The sequence below is a fragment of the Dipodomys merriami genome, unplaced genomic scaffold, assembly GCF_024711535.1.
Source record: "Dipodomys merriami isolate MVZ:Mamm:240054 unplaced genomic scaffold, mDipMer1.0.p SCAF_1277, whole genome shotgun sequence".
Lineage (NCBI taxonomy): Eukaryota > Metazoa > Chordata > Mammalia > Rodentia > Heteromyidae > Dipodomys > Dipodomys merriami.
In genome coordinates this window covers 32,780-51,763 of record NW_027202579.1, presented here as the reverse complement: position 1 = coordinate 51,763, position 18,984 = coordinate 32,780, and the positions used below count along the sequence as shown (strand labels likewise).

The window sequence follows — 18,984 nt, the reverse complement described above, 5'->3', positions numbered from 1 at the left end:
TCCTTACTTAATCAATTAGGTGTAATTCTATTTGAAAGGAAATGTACTTCTTGATTTTCTGACACAATTAAGTTGAGGAACACTCAACTTAAATTTTCTAGTGTCTATTTATGTTTACAACGTTTATGGCAAATGAAAATTAAATAATATTAAGTATGATACTACATAATGACAGAAATATCTTAAAAGAATTCAGAGGCTGGAAAATCAAGGCACTTACATTTAAGTGTGTTTTTCTGAGAAAATGTTTTACCATAAAAGTTATTTATGCTTAATATTTTATGGAAAAGAATACTCACCTAGGTAAAACAGGAACTCTTACTCAAATGTGACCTTATATTTTGAAATGCATAGGCTTACACCATGTCTAGATTATCAGAGGACCACCATAAAAACCTACTGTCAGTGTCACCTGTGGAGGAAAAAACAGGAAACTTAATGTCATCACTATAAGTTCAGAAATTCTGCTTATTTAACTATATACTAAACATCAGGAAATATTTCTTCTTCAAGCTGAACTCCAAAACAACTCACAGAATGATGCAGTGCTCATTCTTTTTCACCTAAAAGCTAATTTCCCCACCTTTGGTAACATAATTAAAAAATAATAATAAACAATTTATTTCAATCAAACAATCATATTTCCAGAATGCGCTTTAAAAAAAATCAAATTTGTGGCCAACTGTCACAAGGTAACCCATCACAACGTCGTGTACAGTAATAAATTTTTCCCTCAAGCGCTTCCTTGCTCATTGGCTGGCACTCTATCACCTGTGCCACGCCTCCAAACCCCTATAAATACAATTCTAACAGCAGAGTAACCGTTATATAAGGTATGAAGAAAATACATGAAATATTACAGACTCAAGAGCCTATTTTCAAAATCTAAGAAAATAAAATGCCACAGACGAAAGGCAAGATGTGAAATTAAAGTGTTTCAACATCCTAGATTGCACAGTTATCAAAAAACGTTTCGAAGGAAAAAAAATCTTTTTGTGTTTTTCAAATATCTTAGAAGAGACAATTTTAAGGCAGTTGGGTCATCCAACACAGTACAGCGTTCAAGTGAAGTCAGTGCTTCCAGACTGAAGGCTTCTGAGATGGCAACTTTCAATAGTATTGGGGGGCTGGGAGGTGGGGGGGGGAAGCTGGGCGCTGGTGGCTCACGCCTGTCATCCGAGCTAATCAGGAGGCTGAGATCTGAGGAACGTGGTTCAAAGCCAGCCCGGGCAAGGAAAGTCAGCGACACTCTGACATCCCAATAACCACCAAAAAACCGGAAGTGGAGCTGTGGCTCAAGTGGTAGAGCGCTTGCTTTGAACACATTGAGGCTCAGGGACAGCATCCAGGCCGAGTTCAAGCCCCAGGACCAGGAAAAGGAAAAAAACAAAAAACACCAAAATCGACACAGTTAGCCCCTTGGGGCTGTCTATTTTTTCCTTGTTAATGGTGGCGACCTTCTCTGAGTAGTGGGGCGTTGGAGGGGGGAGTGACTTGGAGAAGGAATCTGGCCTTTTATTGCTAGTTTTGCCATCTGGTGATTCCATCGTGGGTCGACCGATCGTGCTGACCAAGACCGTCGGGTCTACGGGCTCCCCAGGCTTGGAGGCTGCCCAAGCTCACCAGGCAAGGTGGGCTCTCTCCCGGGGACAGCAGCAGGAGAAGGGGTACCGGACCAGGAGCACCCCGTCAAAACATTTCCCGGGTGAAGCAGGAACTGCTCCCAAGATCAGCGCTGGGGAGTGACCGTTTCACTGAACGTGGGTCCAGAACGATACGAAACCCTAGGAGAAGCGGCACAAGACCACCGCCTCCAAAATGTTCCAGAGCAGCTGGGCAGAGGCACGCGAGTAACAGCCCTGCGCATGCGCGTTCTGCGGTGCCGCGGGGGTCAGGCGAGGGGAAGTGAGCGTGAGGATGGTTACTAGGAGACAGGACGCTCGGACGCGCGCCTCGACGCTGCGTGGGCTTGCGCCTGCGCGGCGCCGATGGGCCAGGAAGAGGACTCTCCTAGCCCTGAAAGAGGCTGGCAGGTGGAGCTTCGCGTCGCTACGTGCTTAGGTGCGCGCGCACGGCTCGTAGTCCCCGCGAGAGTGCGAGTCGAGCCAGGTACGCGTGCGCACGGGGCCTAGGGGCGCGCCGGACGGAAGTGGAGCGAAGGCGCCGGGGAGGTGGAAGAAGAGCCCCCCTCAGGTACAGAGCGTGAGGGCGGGGCCGACGGCAAGCGGGCCGGCGCTAACCGCCCCCCACCTCCTTCCTGCCAGGCCCCGCCTGTACTCCGCCTTCGCCGGGCCTGAGCCAGGTCAACTTGGGGGAGGGAAGGGAGGAGAAAGGGGCGGGAGGATGGAGACGGGGTGGGACCTGGGTCTCCAGCGAGGGACACAACCTGACAGTCGCCGGGATGAGCTCCGAGGTGGACGGTGGGCCGGAAAGCTCGGGGAGGGCCCCGGAGCTCCAGGTAGACGTCGAGGAGACGCGCCGGGGTGGGGGAAAGCTACTTATGGGCCGGAAGGCGACTGCAGGAGGGGGCGTGGGGGTGGGGGTGGTGGTGGGGGGTGGGGTCTGAGGGTCGCCCCGGGTGGGGCGTCTCTGCTGGAGCCCGCTGCGCGGAGCGCGGGCGCGGGAAGACCACCGGGAGCAGGTGTTCCCCAGGTTGCGGTGTTGTGAGGGGGTCAGGGTTAAACCTAGTTCCTATGGTGACCGCTCGGCTCCCTGCCGCGGCTCGCGGGTGCTGGGACTCAGTCCTGCTGAGTAGAAACTCTTTGGAGTGAAGCGGAGGAATTTGGAATCCGAGATCTGAGCCCCCCGAATCGCTCACTTTTGAGCCACTTCTCTTTTACGGACCTGGAGAGGCGAAAGGCGGAACTCACGTAGGCATTTGCACGAGATTCTCAACAGTTTCAATATTGTACACAAGAAAGGCAGGGCATGCTCGATTTTTGTCTAGAAGTCTCAAGTTTGTGGTGGTGGTGTAGCTGAATAACCTAAAAACACGTGTGGGTGGGTGTATATACGTTCCTGAATCTATTATATCTGTTATGTATGTAAAAAAATGGATATGAATATGGGATCGATCGATCGATCATCTCCATTCCTAAGTAAGAATTGTGGTTTCAGGAAAAGTTTGCATAGATGACAGCGTTCCGGTGTTTTCCTTCCTCCCACCCCAGTCCCTTACGTCCCAGACTTATTTGTTGTTTAAATTTCCTCTACTGGTTTTCAGCTTCTCAAGTACTTGTTTACTTGTGAAGAAATAAACAGAACAACGATCGGTTTGAAGAAAATAGAATAAATAGCATAAAGGGAAGATGTTACATTCAACTCTGTTTCCAGGGTAAAACTAATGTTTGTTTGTATTTCAATTGCGCAATGGACTCAGTCTGTCAGTCTTATTTATTGGGAAGTAGGAAGAGGATTGCATTAATGAAATATTTACTTAAAGCTCTAAACTTTGGCCCGGCGCCCGTGGCTCACGCCTGTAATCCTAGCTACTCAGGAGGCTGAGAGCTGAGGATCACGGTTCAAAGCCAGCCAGGGCAGGAAAGTCCGTGAGACTCTATTTCCAATAAACCACCAGAAAACCGGAAGTGGCACTGTGGCTCAAGCGGTAGACTGCTAGCCTTGAGCTGAAGAGCTGAGGGACAGCCCCACGACTGACAAAAAAGAACTCTAAACTTTGCTATTATCTACTAGCAACAATTCCCCAAACATACTTCATTTTGGTTACTTTCTGAAGAAAGATTACTTTTAGTACAGCATATAATCATGTGTAGAGATTCTCTATGTTTTCTCTTCTGTCTTGTTTTAGGTGTTTTAGATTGTTTAGTTGTTTAGACAGCGGATGTTGTTATTTAGCGTATCACAGATCTAACAGATCACATACCCATTCCTCCATACTTTGCTGACTTCTATGATACTTATTTGCTTTTCCTTCTAGTTTCTCCATCTTTGTTTGTGAACACATATCTTACAGTTTTACTTGCTTTGTGTGTAAATGGTATTGTATATTTTATAGCAAGTTGCTTCTTTTGTTGTGTGTTCTGAACCTGAGCTTTTGTGCTCAAGGCTACCACACTACGACTTGAGCCACAGCTCCATTTTGGGCGTTTTGGTAGTTAATTGGAGATAAGAGTCTCACAACTTTACTGAGTGGACTGGCTTTGAAACTCTATCTCCAGATTTCAGCCTCCTGAGTAGCTAGGATTACAGGCATGAGCCATCAGCACCTTGTGGCATGCTGTTTCTTAACATTGTGTTTTAAAGATTTATTCTTTTTTTTTTTTTTTTGTCGGTCATGGGGCTTGAACTCCGGGCCTGGGCGCTGTCCCTCAGCTCTTCAGCTCAAGGCGAGCGCTCTACCACTTGAGCTACAGCGCCACTTCCGGTTTTCTGGTGGTTTATTGGAGATAGGAGTCTCACGGTCTCTCCTGCCCGGGCTGGCTTTGAACCGCGATCCTCAGATCTCAGCCTCCTGAGTAGCTAGGATTACAGGCGTGAGCCACCAGCGCCCGGCTAAAGATTTATTCTTAAACTTATTATTTTTGCAGTAGTGGGTTCAAACTCAGAGCATTTTTATTGGTAGGCAGGCATTTTTCTGAGGTACACCTCCAGGTCTTTTATGCATTGTTTATTTTTCAGATAGGCTCAGCCTTCCTGCCTGGCATATGTCTGAGCCATGATCTGCCTATTTTAAGCTTACCATGGTAGCTAAATAAAGGTGTGCACCACCTTGTCCAGCCTTTTTTTTTTGCCTGGGCTGGCCTTGAAGCTCAGTCCCAAGTCTCAGGCTCCCAAGTAGCTAGAATTACAGGTGTAGGCCACCAGCATTCAGCTTAGAGTTAACCTTATTATTGCTTGTACTTTGCTGGTTAGTGCTCCATTGTAAGGATCAACTCGACTTATTGTATGGTTAGTGGACAGTAAGGGACAATTATAAACAACATAACTGAACATTCTTGTACATTTTGAATCTTTTGAAGTGAACTAGTTAGTAAGTTGGTTCTTTTTGTCACTCTCATATTACTAAATCCTTTTAGTCTAGAAGCTTCCTGGAAACAACTATCCCTTTCTTGTATTTCCAAGTGTTCCTTGATAAACACTACCTTTCTTTAGGGCATTGTTTCATGCCGCATTGAAAAGACAAGTTTCTTTATACTATAAAAGAGATTGTAGAAAACAGAGTTTGGTGTTTGGATGGAATGATTGGAATGATGAGTTCTTCTTAAGCTAAACTGCAACTTTACTATTTTGTTCCAATTGAAATTCACAACATTTATTTACTTTTTTATTATAAATAAAAGGCCTTCAAAATTATTCATAAACTCAGAGCCTAGGTTATGTCACTGAGCTTTTGTGCTCAAGGCTAGCACTCTACCACTGGACTCACAGCTCCACTTCTGTCTTTTTGGTGTTTAATTGGCGCTAAGAGTCTTAAGGATTTTCTTGCTTGGGTTGGCTCAAACCACTTTCCTCAGATTTCAGCCTCCTGAGTAGCTAGGATTATAGGCAAGCCACCAGCACCCAGCCATTCATAAACTTCATAAACTTTTTTTTTTTTGGCTGGTCCTGGGGCTTAAACTTAGGGCCTGATCGCTCTGAGCCTCTTTGAGCTCAAGACAAGTGCTGTACCACTTGAGCCACAGCACCATTTCCTATTTTTTTTCTGAGTAGTTTATTGGAGATGAGTCTTATCAGCTTCACTGGACATTGGTGAAAATGAACTAAGCAACTCAAGGGCTGTGATCAGAAGGAAGGAATGATAGAGAAAGAGGGAACAGCTGATACTAAGCAAAAGGAAAGAGAAGTACATAGCACCTGATTTGGAAGAAATAGTCTTATTGTTAAAGTTTGTGACCTTAGCTAAGTATAACTATGCAACAGTATTGTGAAATATATGTGGTCACTTAATCTCAATAAAGAAATATTAGGGGAAAAGAAAGTCTCATAGAGCTGGACTTTCTTACCCAGTCTGGCTTCAAACCGCAATCCTCAAATCTCAGCCTTCTGAGTAGCCAGGATTATAGGCATGAGCCACTGGCGCCTGGCTATAAACTTGTATGATATTCAATAACCTTTTGATAGGGAGGTTGTTCCTATTTGAAAATGTCTTTAAATCTAAACTTTGTTTTTTTGTTTTGTTGGTTGTGGGGCTTGAACTCTGGGCCTGAGTGCTGTCCCTCAGCTCTTCAGCTCAAGGCTAGCGATCTACCACTTGAGCTACAGCGCCACTTCCTAAATCTAAACTTTTGAAGACAATTTTATTGTTTTTATTTTTGTGTATATGTGCTTGAACTCAGCCGAGGAGCTCTTTTAGCTGTAGTAGGCTAGTGTTCTACCACTTAAGCCACAGCTCTATTTCTAGCTTTTTGGTGGTTAATTGGAGATAGAAGTCTCATATACTATCCTGCCTGGGATGGCTTCGAATTGCTGTCATATCTCAGTCTATTGAGTACTAAGATTATAGGGGTGAGCCACTAGTGCCTGGCTTGAAGACTGTTAAAAAAAACAAACGAAAAAGCTAGATGAGATTCTGTGGAACAAGATTTCTAAACTGCATACAAAGCATGCCAATATTTTCAGTAGACATTTGTAGAGCAAGTGTTAAATGCTTCATTATTTTGCTCACGTTGTAATACCCTTTAATATGCTATGTGCGTGTGTGCCTGTGTGCATGCATGCATGCATGCCTGCCTGCCTGCCTGCCTTTCTGTCTGTTTGTGCCTATGTCTGTGCTCATGCCTTGAACAGGCTTGAACAGTGGGCCTCCTGCTTTTGCTGCTTTTTGTTCACTGCTGGCACTATTACCAGTTGAGCCACACCTCCAGTCCCAGTTTTGTTTTGGTAGTTGGAGAGTCTCTTCTATTTGTCTGGCCAGGTTGGCTTCAAACCTCCATCCTCAGATTCCAGCCTCATGAATAGCAAGGATTATAGGTGTAAGTCACTAGCACCTGGCCCTAATTTATAGTCTTACCTCTTTATTGAAAAGTTAGAATCCTAGATAGGAAGTCACCAAATTTCTATCTGCCCTTTCTTTTCTCACTCCTACCTCAGAGGACCATGCATACTTTTTTTTTTTTTTTTTTTTTTTGTCATTGTGGGGCCTGAACTCTGGGCCTGGGCGCTGACCCTCAGCTCTTCAGCTCAAGGCTAGTGTTCTAACACTTGAGCCACAGGGCCACTTCTGGCTTTTTCTGCTTATGTGGTGCTGAGGAATCAAACCCAGGGCCTCATGCATGCAAGGCAAGCACTCTACCACTGAGCCACCTTCCCAGTCCCCATGCATACTTTTTAACCTGGCTTTTCTTATGTTACCTAGCTGGTTTTCTCCATTAATTAGCACTAACACATGTCTTTGGAATTGTTTCTGTGCTTTAAAACTTCTTCACCTGCAAATACCTGAGGGAAATTGTAAAGTCTTGTGTGTATGGAATGAGTATTATTTATCCAGAGTATTATACCAGAAATATTTCAGATATCAGGTTTTAGAATCTTGCATGAGATATCTTAATGATAGAATCCAAATGTAAACATAAAAATATTTTTTTTGGGGGGGGTCCGGTGGTGGGGCCTGAACTCTGGGCCTGGGTACTGTCCTTCAGCTCTTCAGTTCAAGGCTAGTGCTCTACCACTTGAGCCACAGCGCCACTTCCGGCTTTTTTCTTTTTGCTTATGTGGTGCTGAGGAATCGAACCCAGGGCCTCATGAATGCAAGGCAAGCACTATACCACTGAAAGGCCTTCCCAGCCTCCATAAAATTCTTTTATATCATCAATTTCTGCACTTAGACTGAAGGCAATTTTACTACTTCTGGGTTTTGACAGCAGCCCCTCACATGAGGTCAGATGCAGAATTTTCCATTTGGAGCTCAGAAAATCTTGGATTTCAAAGCATTTCAGGGTTTAGATATCCAGATTATATAGGATATATAACTTGTATTTGTGTTTTCCTCAAGAGAGGATCCAGAGGTTTTTGTTTGATTCTGAAAGGGATCCTTAACTGAAAGAGAACTCAAACTTTTTTTTTCACCTCTTGTAATGACTCTTCTACAACTCTGACCTTTCTCTAACTTACTTTAATTTTAACTTTCTTCCTTTTACAATCATGCCTCTTAGAAGAGGTTTACATTTCCTAATTGGTTTTCATTAATCTTTATTAGTTTCTTCAGGCTTGTTTCTACCCTAGTCTTATCACTTAAAGATTTTTTATTTATTTTTAATATTATTCAATAATAAATATTTATGAATTAAACATTTTTTGAGTAAACATGAAATAAGCATTTTAGTAACTTTGTAGTGGACAGTTTTTTTTTGAGTAAATATGAAATAATCATTTTAGTAAGTAACTTTGTAGTGGACAGTTTTTAAGCATTTGAGACATCATAATGATCAAAAAAGACCCAAAATATCTTAAAGTTTATTTCCAAGTAGGGGTAGGCAGATGATAAATAAATTATGTCATGTTAAATGGCACTAAATAAAAATAGTCCAAATAGAGAGGGATTAGGAAAGAGGCTATGATATGTAAAATGCCAAGGAAGACCTTGTAGGGATCAATAGAAGAAGCAAGAAGACCAATAGGTAACTTGTAGTAAATTAGATGGGAAAGGATGGTTACTTGGCTTATGGAAGTGGTGATGAAAATGTATACAACTGGATGGATTTAGGTTATATTAGGTTATATTAGGGAGCTAGAACCAACAAGGCTCTGTTGATAAATTAGATATGAGTCAGGAAAGAGAGAAATCAACATAATACCTTACTTTTTGACTGTGGGCATGTACACCAATGACAGTGACATTTTACCTTGAGAAAACCTGGAAAGGATGTAGTGGAGGCAGGACTGAGAGCAAAGATGCATATAAGGGATTTAAGAGGGTTATTTAGACTTACTAAAGTTGCTATGACTTTGGACATCCAATAAAATCAATATAATGTGTTAAGTGCTCCAGTAGGGGTATGTTCATAGCTTTTTGGGAGTGGAGCATAGATCCTAAATCCATTTTAGTAGAAGTCAAATACTTCTTTGTAGGCATTTTCTCTGTGTTCCCTTAGCATACTACTAGTATATTACTCGTAGCAGTAATCCTTGCTTTTATAGTAATAATCTCTTTCTGTTTTGTTTTGTGCCAGTACTGGGGTTGAACTCAGGACCTGGCATCAACTTTTTCCCTCAAGGCTACCACAACTCTACTTCTGGCATATTTTGATGATTAATTGGAGATAAGGGTCTCATCGTTTCTTGCCCAGGCTGCCTTTGAACCTCAATTGTCCGATCTCACTCTCCTGAGAAGATATTATAGCCATAAGCTAGCAGCTCCCAGCTTTGTGCTATAATTTTTTTATTTATTTGTTGTGGTCTTTTCTAATTGAGCTAATTGAAAGTTGAAATGGCAGGGTGTCATTTTTATTTTTATCTCCATATGCTAGCATGATTGGTTTTTAGTCTAGCTGTTTATAAATTTGATTAGTGAATATATGTCACTTTTGTAAACAGATAGCATGAACTAAAGTAGTGATAATATGGATAGAAAAATGCATTTGAGAGTCAGATTATATGACAAGATCAGTAGAACTTGATGGCTGATTTGATAAATTGAATCCAAATTAGTAATAATAGTAATAGAAAACAATATATGTATCATGCTTATTATGTGCTAACTACTAATTTCAGTCTTTATAGTAACTTATTTAACCCTTATTCAATTCTATGAGGTAAGCACAATAATCATTTCTAGTTAGTAATCAAGGAAACCATATCCAGAGGAGTAGCATGTCCAAGGTCATGCGATGAAAAAGTAAAAGAATTAGGATTATGATTGTAGGTAGTCTGGTGTCAAAATACATGCTGAATTATGTTTATTTCCCAATTAAGAATGAAAGTTACACTTGCACTTTCTGAGATCTGGGTAGAAATGCCAAACCTTATTCTATTGGTTTTTGATATTAGAGATCACTGAAAAGTAGAAGGGGTCTGAGGTGCAAAAACTGGCAGGCCCAGCATGAGAATTTTCAAATATACTTCTCTGTTTCTACAACTGGCAGTATTGACTAGAAAGCTGGTAGGAAGGTATTAACTCCAGCATGATTGCTCACAATTGTCTTGTGGATTTGTGACTTCTCATTTTTAATTGTTAGACTTGGCCCTACTTGACTGACAGTTCAGTGTACCAAAGATGAGTTTCCACTTTAGCACACTGAATTATCATCAACGTCAATACATTTTTATTGATACTTTCCTGTTATGTTAAAAAAAACTCTGGTGGAGCTGCAGAGAACTTTCAGATGTTGCTTGATCTTTAGATTATACTATCATGAGGAAGAAATAGCTAGAAAAAAATAGCTGCATAAATTTTCCTATAATCACTATAAACAGAAGTCTCAATGATGTAGTAGTCATAATGGAGAAGACAAAGAAGATTTGAAGAATATGGAATTCAAGCTAAGCCTTACCAGTCAAAGGAAAAAAATCTTAAGTATATGCATTAAGATTGAAAGCCAGGTGCCAGTGGCTCACCCCTGTAATCTTAGCTACTCAGGAGGCTGAGATCTGAGGATCTCAGTTTAAAGCCAGCCCGGTCAGGAAACTCCATACTTTTTTTTTTTTTTTTTTTTGGGTCCGGTTGTGGGGCCTGAACTCTGGGCCTGGGAGCTGTCCCTCAGCTCTTCAGCTCAAGGCTAGCGCTCTACCACTTGAGCCACAGTGCCACTTCCAGCTTTTTTCTTTTTTGTTTATGTGGTGCTGAGGAATCGGACCCAGGGCCTCATGCATGCAAGGCAAGTGCTCTACCACTGAGCCACTTTCCCAGCCCAAGTCCATACTCTTATCTCCAGTAAACCACCAGAAAACCAGAGTGGCTCTGTGGCTCAAGTGGTAGAGCACTAGCCTTGAGCTGAAGAGCTCAGGGACAGTGTCCCCAGGCCCAGAGTTCAAGACCCATGACTGGCCAAAAAAAAAAAAAAAAGGAATATCTTCCTAACAAAGGAATTTTAATTCTACATGTCATTTTATGATTACAATAAATCATGATCAATGTCACCCTGTCCCAGAACTTACAGGGCAGATTAGTTTATCATTATAAGTTACAATAACAAAATATGATAGATTTTATTACAGGAATGTGTTGGAGACCAAAAGAACATTCTAGTATGGTCTTTTTTTAGGGTAGGTGGTAACTTTATAGAGAAAGTAGTAACACAGGAGTTGATCCCCAAGGGATATGGAGAGATATCACATTGTTCAATTCACACTTCAAATACTTTTGACTTTATGCAACTTTCATTCTAGATGCCACATAGCGAGCTCTGAACAACTCCATATAGTTTTTAATGTTAATAGATTTTGCACAGATTTTCTCCACCCTTTTATTATATTACCACCAGGAATGTATAAAAATACTAAGTACATGTCCAACTTATTTGCCAAGGTAACGATTTAAAAAAGGTATCTCACGATTATTAGTTTGCTTGTTTATTTATGGTAGTTCTGGAGCTTGAACTTAGAGCCCAGTCCTCTTTGTTCATCTTGCTCATGGCTGGTGCTTTCACTTGAGCCATACTTCCAGTCCTGCATTTTGATAGTTTATTGTGCTGGCTTAGAGCCATGATCCTCAGATCTCACTTTCCTGAGTAGCTAGAGTTACAAGTGTGAGTCACTTGCACTGGCTCAGTATTATTTTAATTTGTATTACTTTAAAGCCTGAAAATTGAACATTTTTGTAATTTACCAAATTTCCTATTAGAATATTTTATTTCTCTATAAGAATTATTTATATTTAGGGGAATTATCTCTTTATGATATGGTTAACAACCTTTTTGTTACTATACAATAGGAACAGCAAACCTGTAGATAATGATAACCATATTGGACAAAACACCTAGAGGTAGATTACTTAATTTAGTACAGACTCATATATATATATATATGTATATATAATATATATATATATTTGGTCTGTTGTGGAGCTTGAACTCTGGGCCTGAACGCTGTCCCTGTGCTCTTCAGCTCAAGGCAAGTGCTCTACCACTTGAGCCAGAGTGCCACTTCCGGTTTTTTAGTGGTTTATTGGAGATAAGGGTCTCATGGACTTTCCTGCCCAGGCTGGCTTTGAACCGCAGTCCTCAGATCTCAGCCTCCTGAGTAGCTAGGATTACAGGCATGAGCCATTGGTGCCCAGCCAGACTCATATTTTTTGGGAGAGTGGATTAGAGCATATCTTTGAATAAATACTCTATCAAATTTTTTTATTTGAAAAACACAGTTAAGTTTTATAATGTAAAATTTTAAGAAACTAAAGCTCAATAAAATCCTCTTCGCTGGTGGAGTATAGTTCAAAACATACCTAAGAATGTTAATAATTTTTTTGTGCATATGTGTACCTATCCTGGAGCTTTAATTCTGGGCCTGGGCACTGTCCCTGAACTTTTTTGCTTCAGGTTAGCAATATATCACTTGAGTCACACTCCACTTCAGCTTTGTGGTGGTTAGTTGGAGATAAGAGTGTCATGGATTTTCCTGCCCTGCATGGCTTGCAATGCAATCCTCAGATCGCAGCCTCCTGAGTAGCTAGGCATAAGCCATCAGTGCCCAGCTGGTACTAATTTTTATTTTATTTATTTATTTATTTTTGGGTCCAGTCGTGGGGCCTGAACTCTGGGCCTGGGCACTATCCCTCAGCTCTTCAGCTCAAGGCTAGCACTCTACCACTTGAGCCACAGCGCCACTTCTGGCTTTTTTCTTTCTTTTTTTTTTTTTTGGGTCCGGTTGTGGGGCCTGAACTCTGGGCCTGGGCGCTGTCCCTCAACTCTTCAGCTCAAGGCTACCGCTCTACCACTTGAGCCACAGTGACACTTACGGCTTTTTTCTTTTTGCTTATGTGGTGCTGAGGAATCAAACCCAGGGCCTCAGGCATGCAAGGCAAGCGCTCTACCACTGAGCCAACTTCCCAGCCCTCTGGCTTTTTTCTTTTTGCTTATGTGGTGCTGAGGAATCGAACCCAGGGCCTCAGGCATGCAAGGCAAGTGCTCTACCACTGAGCCACCTTCCCAGCCCCACTCATTTTTATTGATGTGAAAAATTACAAGCTGTTTTAAACTAACTGCCTCTAATATTTCCTATTCTTTCTACTAGGTTACCACCAAAGAACATCATTTTGGTCTAGGGGCTCCATTTTCTGAAGCTGAAAAATATCAGAATACTCTCCAGCTAGAACAAGAAGTGAGAAACCAAGATAGATTCATCTCTACACTGAAATTACAGGTTACCTTTAGTTTACATACATGTTTCTCTGAATTACTTTGGAATGGGGACCTATTTTAAAGAAAGAAGATGGAAAATAAATATTAATTCAGAACGCATTTAAATCTAATGATCTACTATCTTAATCATTTGATACACATATATTCAAAGTTAATGAGTACAAACTATGTACTAAGTATTATATCAGGGGCTTTCACATGTATAATACATAATCATACTTAATTCTTCCTAAAGTTATGAAGAATTAAGTATGATTATTATTATAAATGATGATGTTATTTCTGTTGGTTAGCATGATAACTAAAATAACAAGAGTTTCAATAATTCTGACATCCAACTAATGAATGACAGCTAGGATTTCTCTGTATTTCCAAGTTAGAACAGATTTGGGGGCTGGGAAAGGTGGCTCAGTGGTAGAGCGCTTGCCTTGCATGCATGAGGCCTTGGGTTCAATTCCTCAGCACCACATAAGCAAAAAGAAAAAAAAAGCCAGAAGTGGCGCTGTGGCTCAAGTGGTAGAGTGCTAGCCTTGAGCTGAAGAGCTGAGGGACAGCACCCAGGCCCAGAGTTCAGGCCCCACGACCAGACTCAAAAAAAAAAAAGAACGGATTTGTACCTAGTTCTCTGGGCTCCATGTTCCGTATTGTTTCTGTTCCTCTGCTGCCTGCCATAGTGTAACTACTAATAAAGGCTATTAAAAAGAACTTCTGGGAAAACTAAGTAGACTTAATTTTTCCTCATTTTTCCATGATATACAATTCAAAACTCAGTTATATATATGAGTATTTGTGTGCATGTATATGTATATATGATATGTATATCATATATACATGTTATGCATACATATTATATGGGTATATATGTATGTTCTATGCATATAATAACATGTATTTTATATACATGTATTTTATATACATAGTATATATAATATATGATGCATACTATATACTGTGTATATAATACACAGTATGTATATGTATATATATACCATATAGTATATATATATGTGTGCATACATGCTATATGTACATATACAGTGTGTATATATAACGTATATATACACATATATGAACACTATACTTATATAGAGTATATGTGCATTCTGTATACATATTTAGTAAATATACATATATGCATATGTATATGTGTTTATATATGTATATCTACATACATATGTAGATATACATATAATGTATACATATATATGAGTTTAGGAACCTCAGGACATAAAGAATGACATACTAGTAAGTTCTTGTATTCTTTCTTCATATATTCTAGAGTGCTAAAATAACTTGCAACTGGAAATGACAAGGGAAAATTAAAAAGAAAAAAGGACCTGGGAAAGTCATCCCTCCCTAAACAAAGAGCTAATCTCATAAGGAGATGACTTTTAGACAATAACTTCTCCAAACAGAAAACTATAGCCACAATTTCTTCCATCATAGACCAAATAGAGAGCTAACATTTGATCTTTACCAAAATGTAGTAAGGAACTTATTTTGGGATTTGCCTCCTCTAGGCGTTTTTCTCACCCTTTCTCCTTAACAAGATGATATCAGGGAAGGTTGAGTAGGGAATCAGGACTTCCATCCTGACCAAGTAGTAAGGAGGCACTTGTGACTTTTGTTTAAATTTGTCATAACAGGTACTCCCTTCTTCTTGCAAGGGTGGTATCAGAGGAGGTCTAGTGTAAAAAGATCAGACTTTTACCACTTACCAGCCATAACAAGGCCACACATTCGCAGTGTCAGTGGAGACCACGTGGGATCAGTAATGAAACACCTCTTTTCTTTCTGATGGTAGTGGCATAGGCATAGTGGAGATCCTGTACTCTCACATTCCTGCCTCCCAACAAGGAGCCCATCCTCCTCAGGGATGAGCAAAGACTAAGTAGAGAAATTGGACTTCTACTTTCATCTAGCAATAATGAGGCAATGTATTTTTCTTTGGGAGTTGGAGTATAGAATGCTTGCTAAAATGTAAGATTCAGAGTATTGTAATACTTGGTCTCAAAAAAATTCATCACAAAATCAGGAATATCTGAGAAAAGATAATCAGGAGATGTGTTAACACTGAAATGAAACAAAGATATTGTGTGTGTGTGTGCGCACGCGTGCACATGTGTGCATACACATACCAATACGGCTCGAACTCAGCTTTTTGGTGGTAAATTGGAGATGAGAGTCTCATGGACTTGCCTGGGCTGGTTTCGAATAGCTAACTTCAGAACTCAGCCTTCTCAGTAACTTGGATTACAGGTATGAGCCACCAGTTCCCAGCTCAGTTTAACAAAGATTTTAAAGTAGTTATCTTACGTTTCAACAGATGATTATGAACCTACTAAAACAAATGAGAAAATTAGAAAGTTCTAGCTGGCAAATCAAAGTTATAGAGAAGAACTAAATGGAAGTTTTACAACTAAAAATACAACTTGCAAAAATCTTCACACATATAATGTTTATAGCAAAAAAAAGAAAAAAAAAGAAAAAAAAAAGAATGTTTATAGCAGCACTATAATTGCCAAAACCTGGACGCAACCAAGATGTTTTTCAGGAGGCAAATAAACAAATTGTGATTCATCCATATAATGGAGTAAGACTTGGTAATAAGAAGAAATAAAGTGTTGGAAGCATATTTAAAGTAAAATATAGTCCAAAAAGGTTATAAATCACAATTCAATTTATATGACATCCTGAATACAGAACTTCAGAGCAGAAAAAAAAATCATTGGTTGCAAGGTATCGGATGGGTGGGAGGCATGAATAAATGATGCATTAGGGGTTTGTAGGGCAGTTATATTCATTATGAGATGGTAATACCATTCTGTATTTGCCAAAACCCCCAGAATGTATAACAATGATTTAAATAGGCAATAAATGTATGAAAGGATGTCCACAACATCATCATATATTAAGGAAGTATAAATCAAAACCACAATGAGCACCACATCATATTCATTAGGATGGCTATTATAACATATGAACATAGTGTATTGGTGAGGAAACTGGAGAACTGGAACATATGTGTTGTAGGTAGGAATGTAAAGTGATGCAGCCATCCTGGAGAATAGTTCAGTGTTTCTCAAAATGTTAAATGTGATTTATGTATTTCATTCCTAAGCACATACCCTAAAGAATTAATAGAGACTCAGTTATTTATATATTTATATACAGATGCTTATAGCAGCATTATTCAAAGCAGCCAAAAGTTGGAATCAACAAATGAACCAATAAATAAAACATAGTTGGATATGGTGGCACATATGTACTAGCAGCTACTCAGAAGGTAGAAGTATCACCTGAGCCCAGGCAGACCAGGCAGCCTTGTCAGTAAAGCAAGACTCCATCTAAAAAACAACTAAATAATGCATTATGTCTGTACAAAGGAATACAAGCTTTTATAAGGGAATCAGTTTCCAACTAGACACAGTGATTTCATGCTTCTGTCTCAGCTACTCAGAAGACAGAGATAAAGAGGTTCATGGTTCAGGGTCAAACTGGACAAAAGGTTGACAAGACTCCCATCTCAATGAACAAGTTGCAGGGGGTGGTATTTGCCTGTGATTCAAGCTACACTGAAGGCTTAGGTAGGAGGATTGCTGTCCAAGGCTGATCCTAGGACAAAAGCACATGAATTAAGCTATAGCAAAAATGGGCTAGTGATGATTCCAGTAGTAGAGCTCCTGCCTAGCAAGCAAGAGGCTTGAATTTTTCAGTCCTTAGTTAGTACTTCCAGAAAAAGGAAAAGGAAATTATGAAATTGTTATACATGCTACAACATAGATGAGTTTTGAAATATTATGCTAAATATAATAAAGCAGACACAGGATAAAGATTCTTTGCCTTCACTTATACCTCAGATAGGCAAATTCATAAGAGACAGATTTATTTCTTGCTTTTGTGATATGATAAAAATTTAGGAATTGGGCTTAGTGGTAGAGTGCTTGCCTTGCATGCATGAGGCCCTGGGTTCGATTCCTCAGCACACATAAGCAAAAAGAAAAAAGCCGGAAGTGGCTCTGTGGCTCAAGTGGTAGAGCCCTAGCCTTGAGCTGAAGAGCTGAGGGACAGCGCCCAAGCCCAGAGTTCAAGCCCTATGACTGACCAAAAAAAAAGAAAAAAAGAAAAAAAGTGGCACATCATCCTTTTAAGTACTAGAAAAAAAAAGAACTGTCTTTTCGTTACTCTACCACCAACAAAATATCCTTGAAGAGGAAACTGAAAACTTGTTGTTAAGAGAGCTACCCTAAAGCAATACCTAAAGGAATTTCTGTAATGAGGAAAGAAATAGTTAACTCTTGGAGGGGCTAGAGTTGTGGCTCAAATAGTAAAGCACCAGTTGAGCAAGCAAGCTGAACAAGTTCTAGGCCTTATATTCAAACCCCATTACCATCAACAAAACAAATAATTCCTGGTAAAAGAGGAAAGACTTAGGAACACTATGGAGATAAAAATTATTGGTAAACGCAATAGAATTTCCTTCTTTTTAAATTTAGTTCTCAAAATTATTTTTGAAAATGTTCTCAGTGCATATACAGAGCAGGAAGTAAGACCTTAAAAATGACCAGAGGAAAGCAAGGCTGGAATTGTGGCTCAATAGTACAGTACCTGCCTTGAAAGCAGAAGAAACCTGGATTCAAAATACCAAAAAAATACCACCAAAAAAAGTGTGTGTGTGTGTGGGGGGGGTGTGTGTGCGTGTGTGCACGTGCATGTGTGTAGACAACAAAAAGAGAAAATTGAACAAATTAAAAATCAAAAGTCATGCTTAAGCCTTAACATATATACTTACATTAAATCTTATATATACTTGCAATAAATCACAAACAGCTGCAGGCTGTAAATAAGTAGCTTAAATCAATTATGATGATTAGCCAGGCCTAAAGATATGCAGACCCTAACTGAAGCAATGAAATGTCCCTTTCTTTCATATGACGTGGTTTTAAGGAAACAAGTACAGAAGGCCTTGGGTTCTGAAAAACTACAGGCCACCAATGAAAAAAATCAAATAGTTAAATAAGTAGAGAGACAGGTTCATGGATTGGATTTGTCAGTATAGTGAAGATATCAATTCTCCCCAAATTGACACAAATTTAATGCAATTCCATAAAGGTCCCAACAAAAACATTTGAACAAACTGGAAAGGGTCCCTCTTCTCAGTTTCAGCACTCAGTTTATAGCTGCAGTACTCAAAACCTATATTGATGGAGATAAAGAACAAACAAAAATGATACAATTCATTTTTTTGTTGGGTCTCTGGTTTTGGGATAAGTGTAATGCTGGCTTCATAGAATGAATTTGATAGTGATCCCTCACTTTCTATTTCATTGAGGAATTTAAAGAGTATTGGTCTTCGTTCTGCTTTTAAAGGACTTGTAGAATTCATCTATGAAACAATCAGGACCCGAACATTTCTTAGATGAAAGGTCTTTTATTGCCATTTATTTTCATTATTTGTTATGCAAATCTGTTTAAGTGGTTTACCTCCTCTTACCTCAATATAAGTATATTGATGTTATCTAGGAATGCATCTATTTCTGCCAAAACAGATACAGAGATACATTTCAGTGGGAAAAAGATAGTTTTTTTCAACTTGGTTCTACAAAAACTTGGGTACCTAGGAGAAGAAAAAGTGAACTTCCATCTAAACTTCACAACTTATGCAAAAGTTAACTGAAAAATGGGCCATACATTTAGGTTTAAAACATAAAACTGTAAAACCTTTAGAAGA

The 18,984-nt window shown here is 39.8% G+C and overlaps 2 protein-coding genes across 5 annotated transcripts in view; one reads left to right on the top strand and one right to left on the bottom strand.

Annotated features, from left to right (window-relative positions):
- The window catches only part of LOC138824172 (uncharacterized protein C2orf15-like), a 41,149-nt gene that overhangs the window by 1,575 nt on the left and 20,590 nt on the right, over positions 1–18,984 (bottom strand). The window contains exons 1-2 of one of the 2 annotated variants that reach the window (XM_070017836.1): positions 1,624–1,824; positions 300–412 (exon numbers count right to left, since the gene is read on the bottom strand). The gene's annotated coding sequence lies outside the window, so the exon portion shown is untranslated. Of the gene's footprint in view, positions 1–299; positions 413–1,623; positions 1,825–18,984 lie in introns of those variants that run through there. The other variant, XM_070017837.1, reaches the window with a different exon arrangement.
- LOC138824171 (testis-specific gene 10 protein-like) overlaps positions 2,357–18,984 on the top strand; it is a 39,482-nt gene continuing 22,854 nt past the window's right edge. For 2 of the 3 annotated variants that reach the window (XM_070017835.1, XM_070017833.1), the window contains exons 1-2: positions 2,357–2,458; positions 13,126–13,254. In XM_070017835.1, coding sequence (XP_069873936.1) covers positions 2,402–2,458; positions 13,126–13,254 — 186 coding nt within the window. In that variant the 5' untranslated portion in view covers positions 2,357–2,401. The remainder of the gene's footprint in view (positions 2,459–13,125; positions 13,255–18,984) is intronic. The other variant, XM_070017834.1, reaches the window with a different exon arrangement.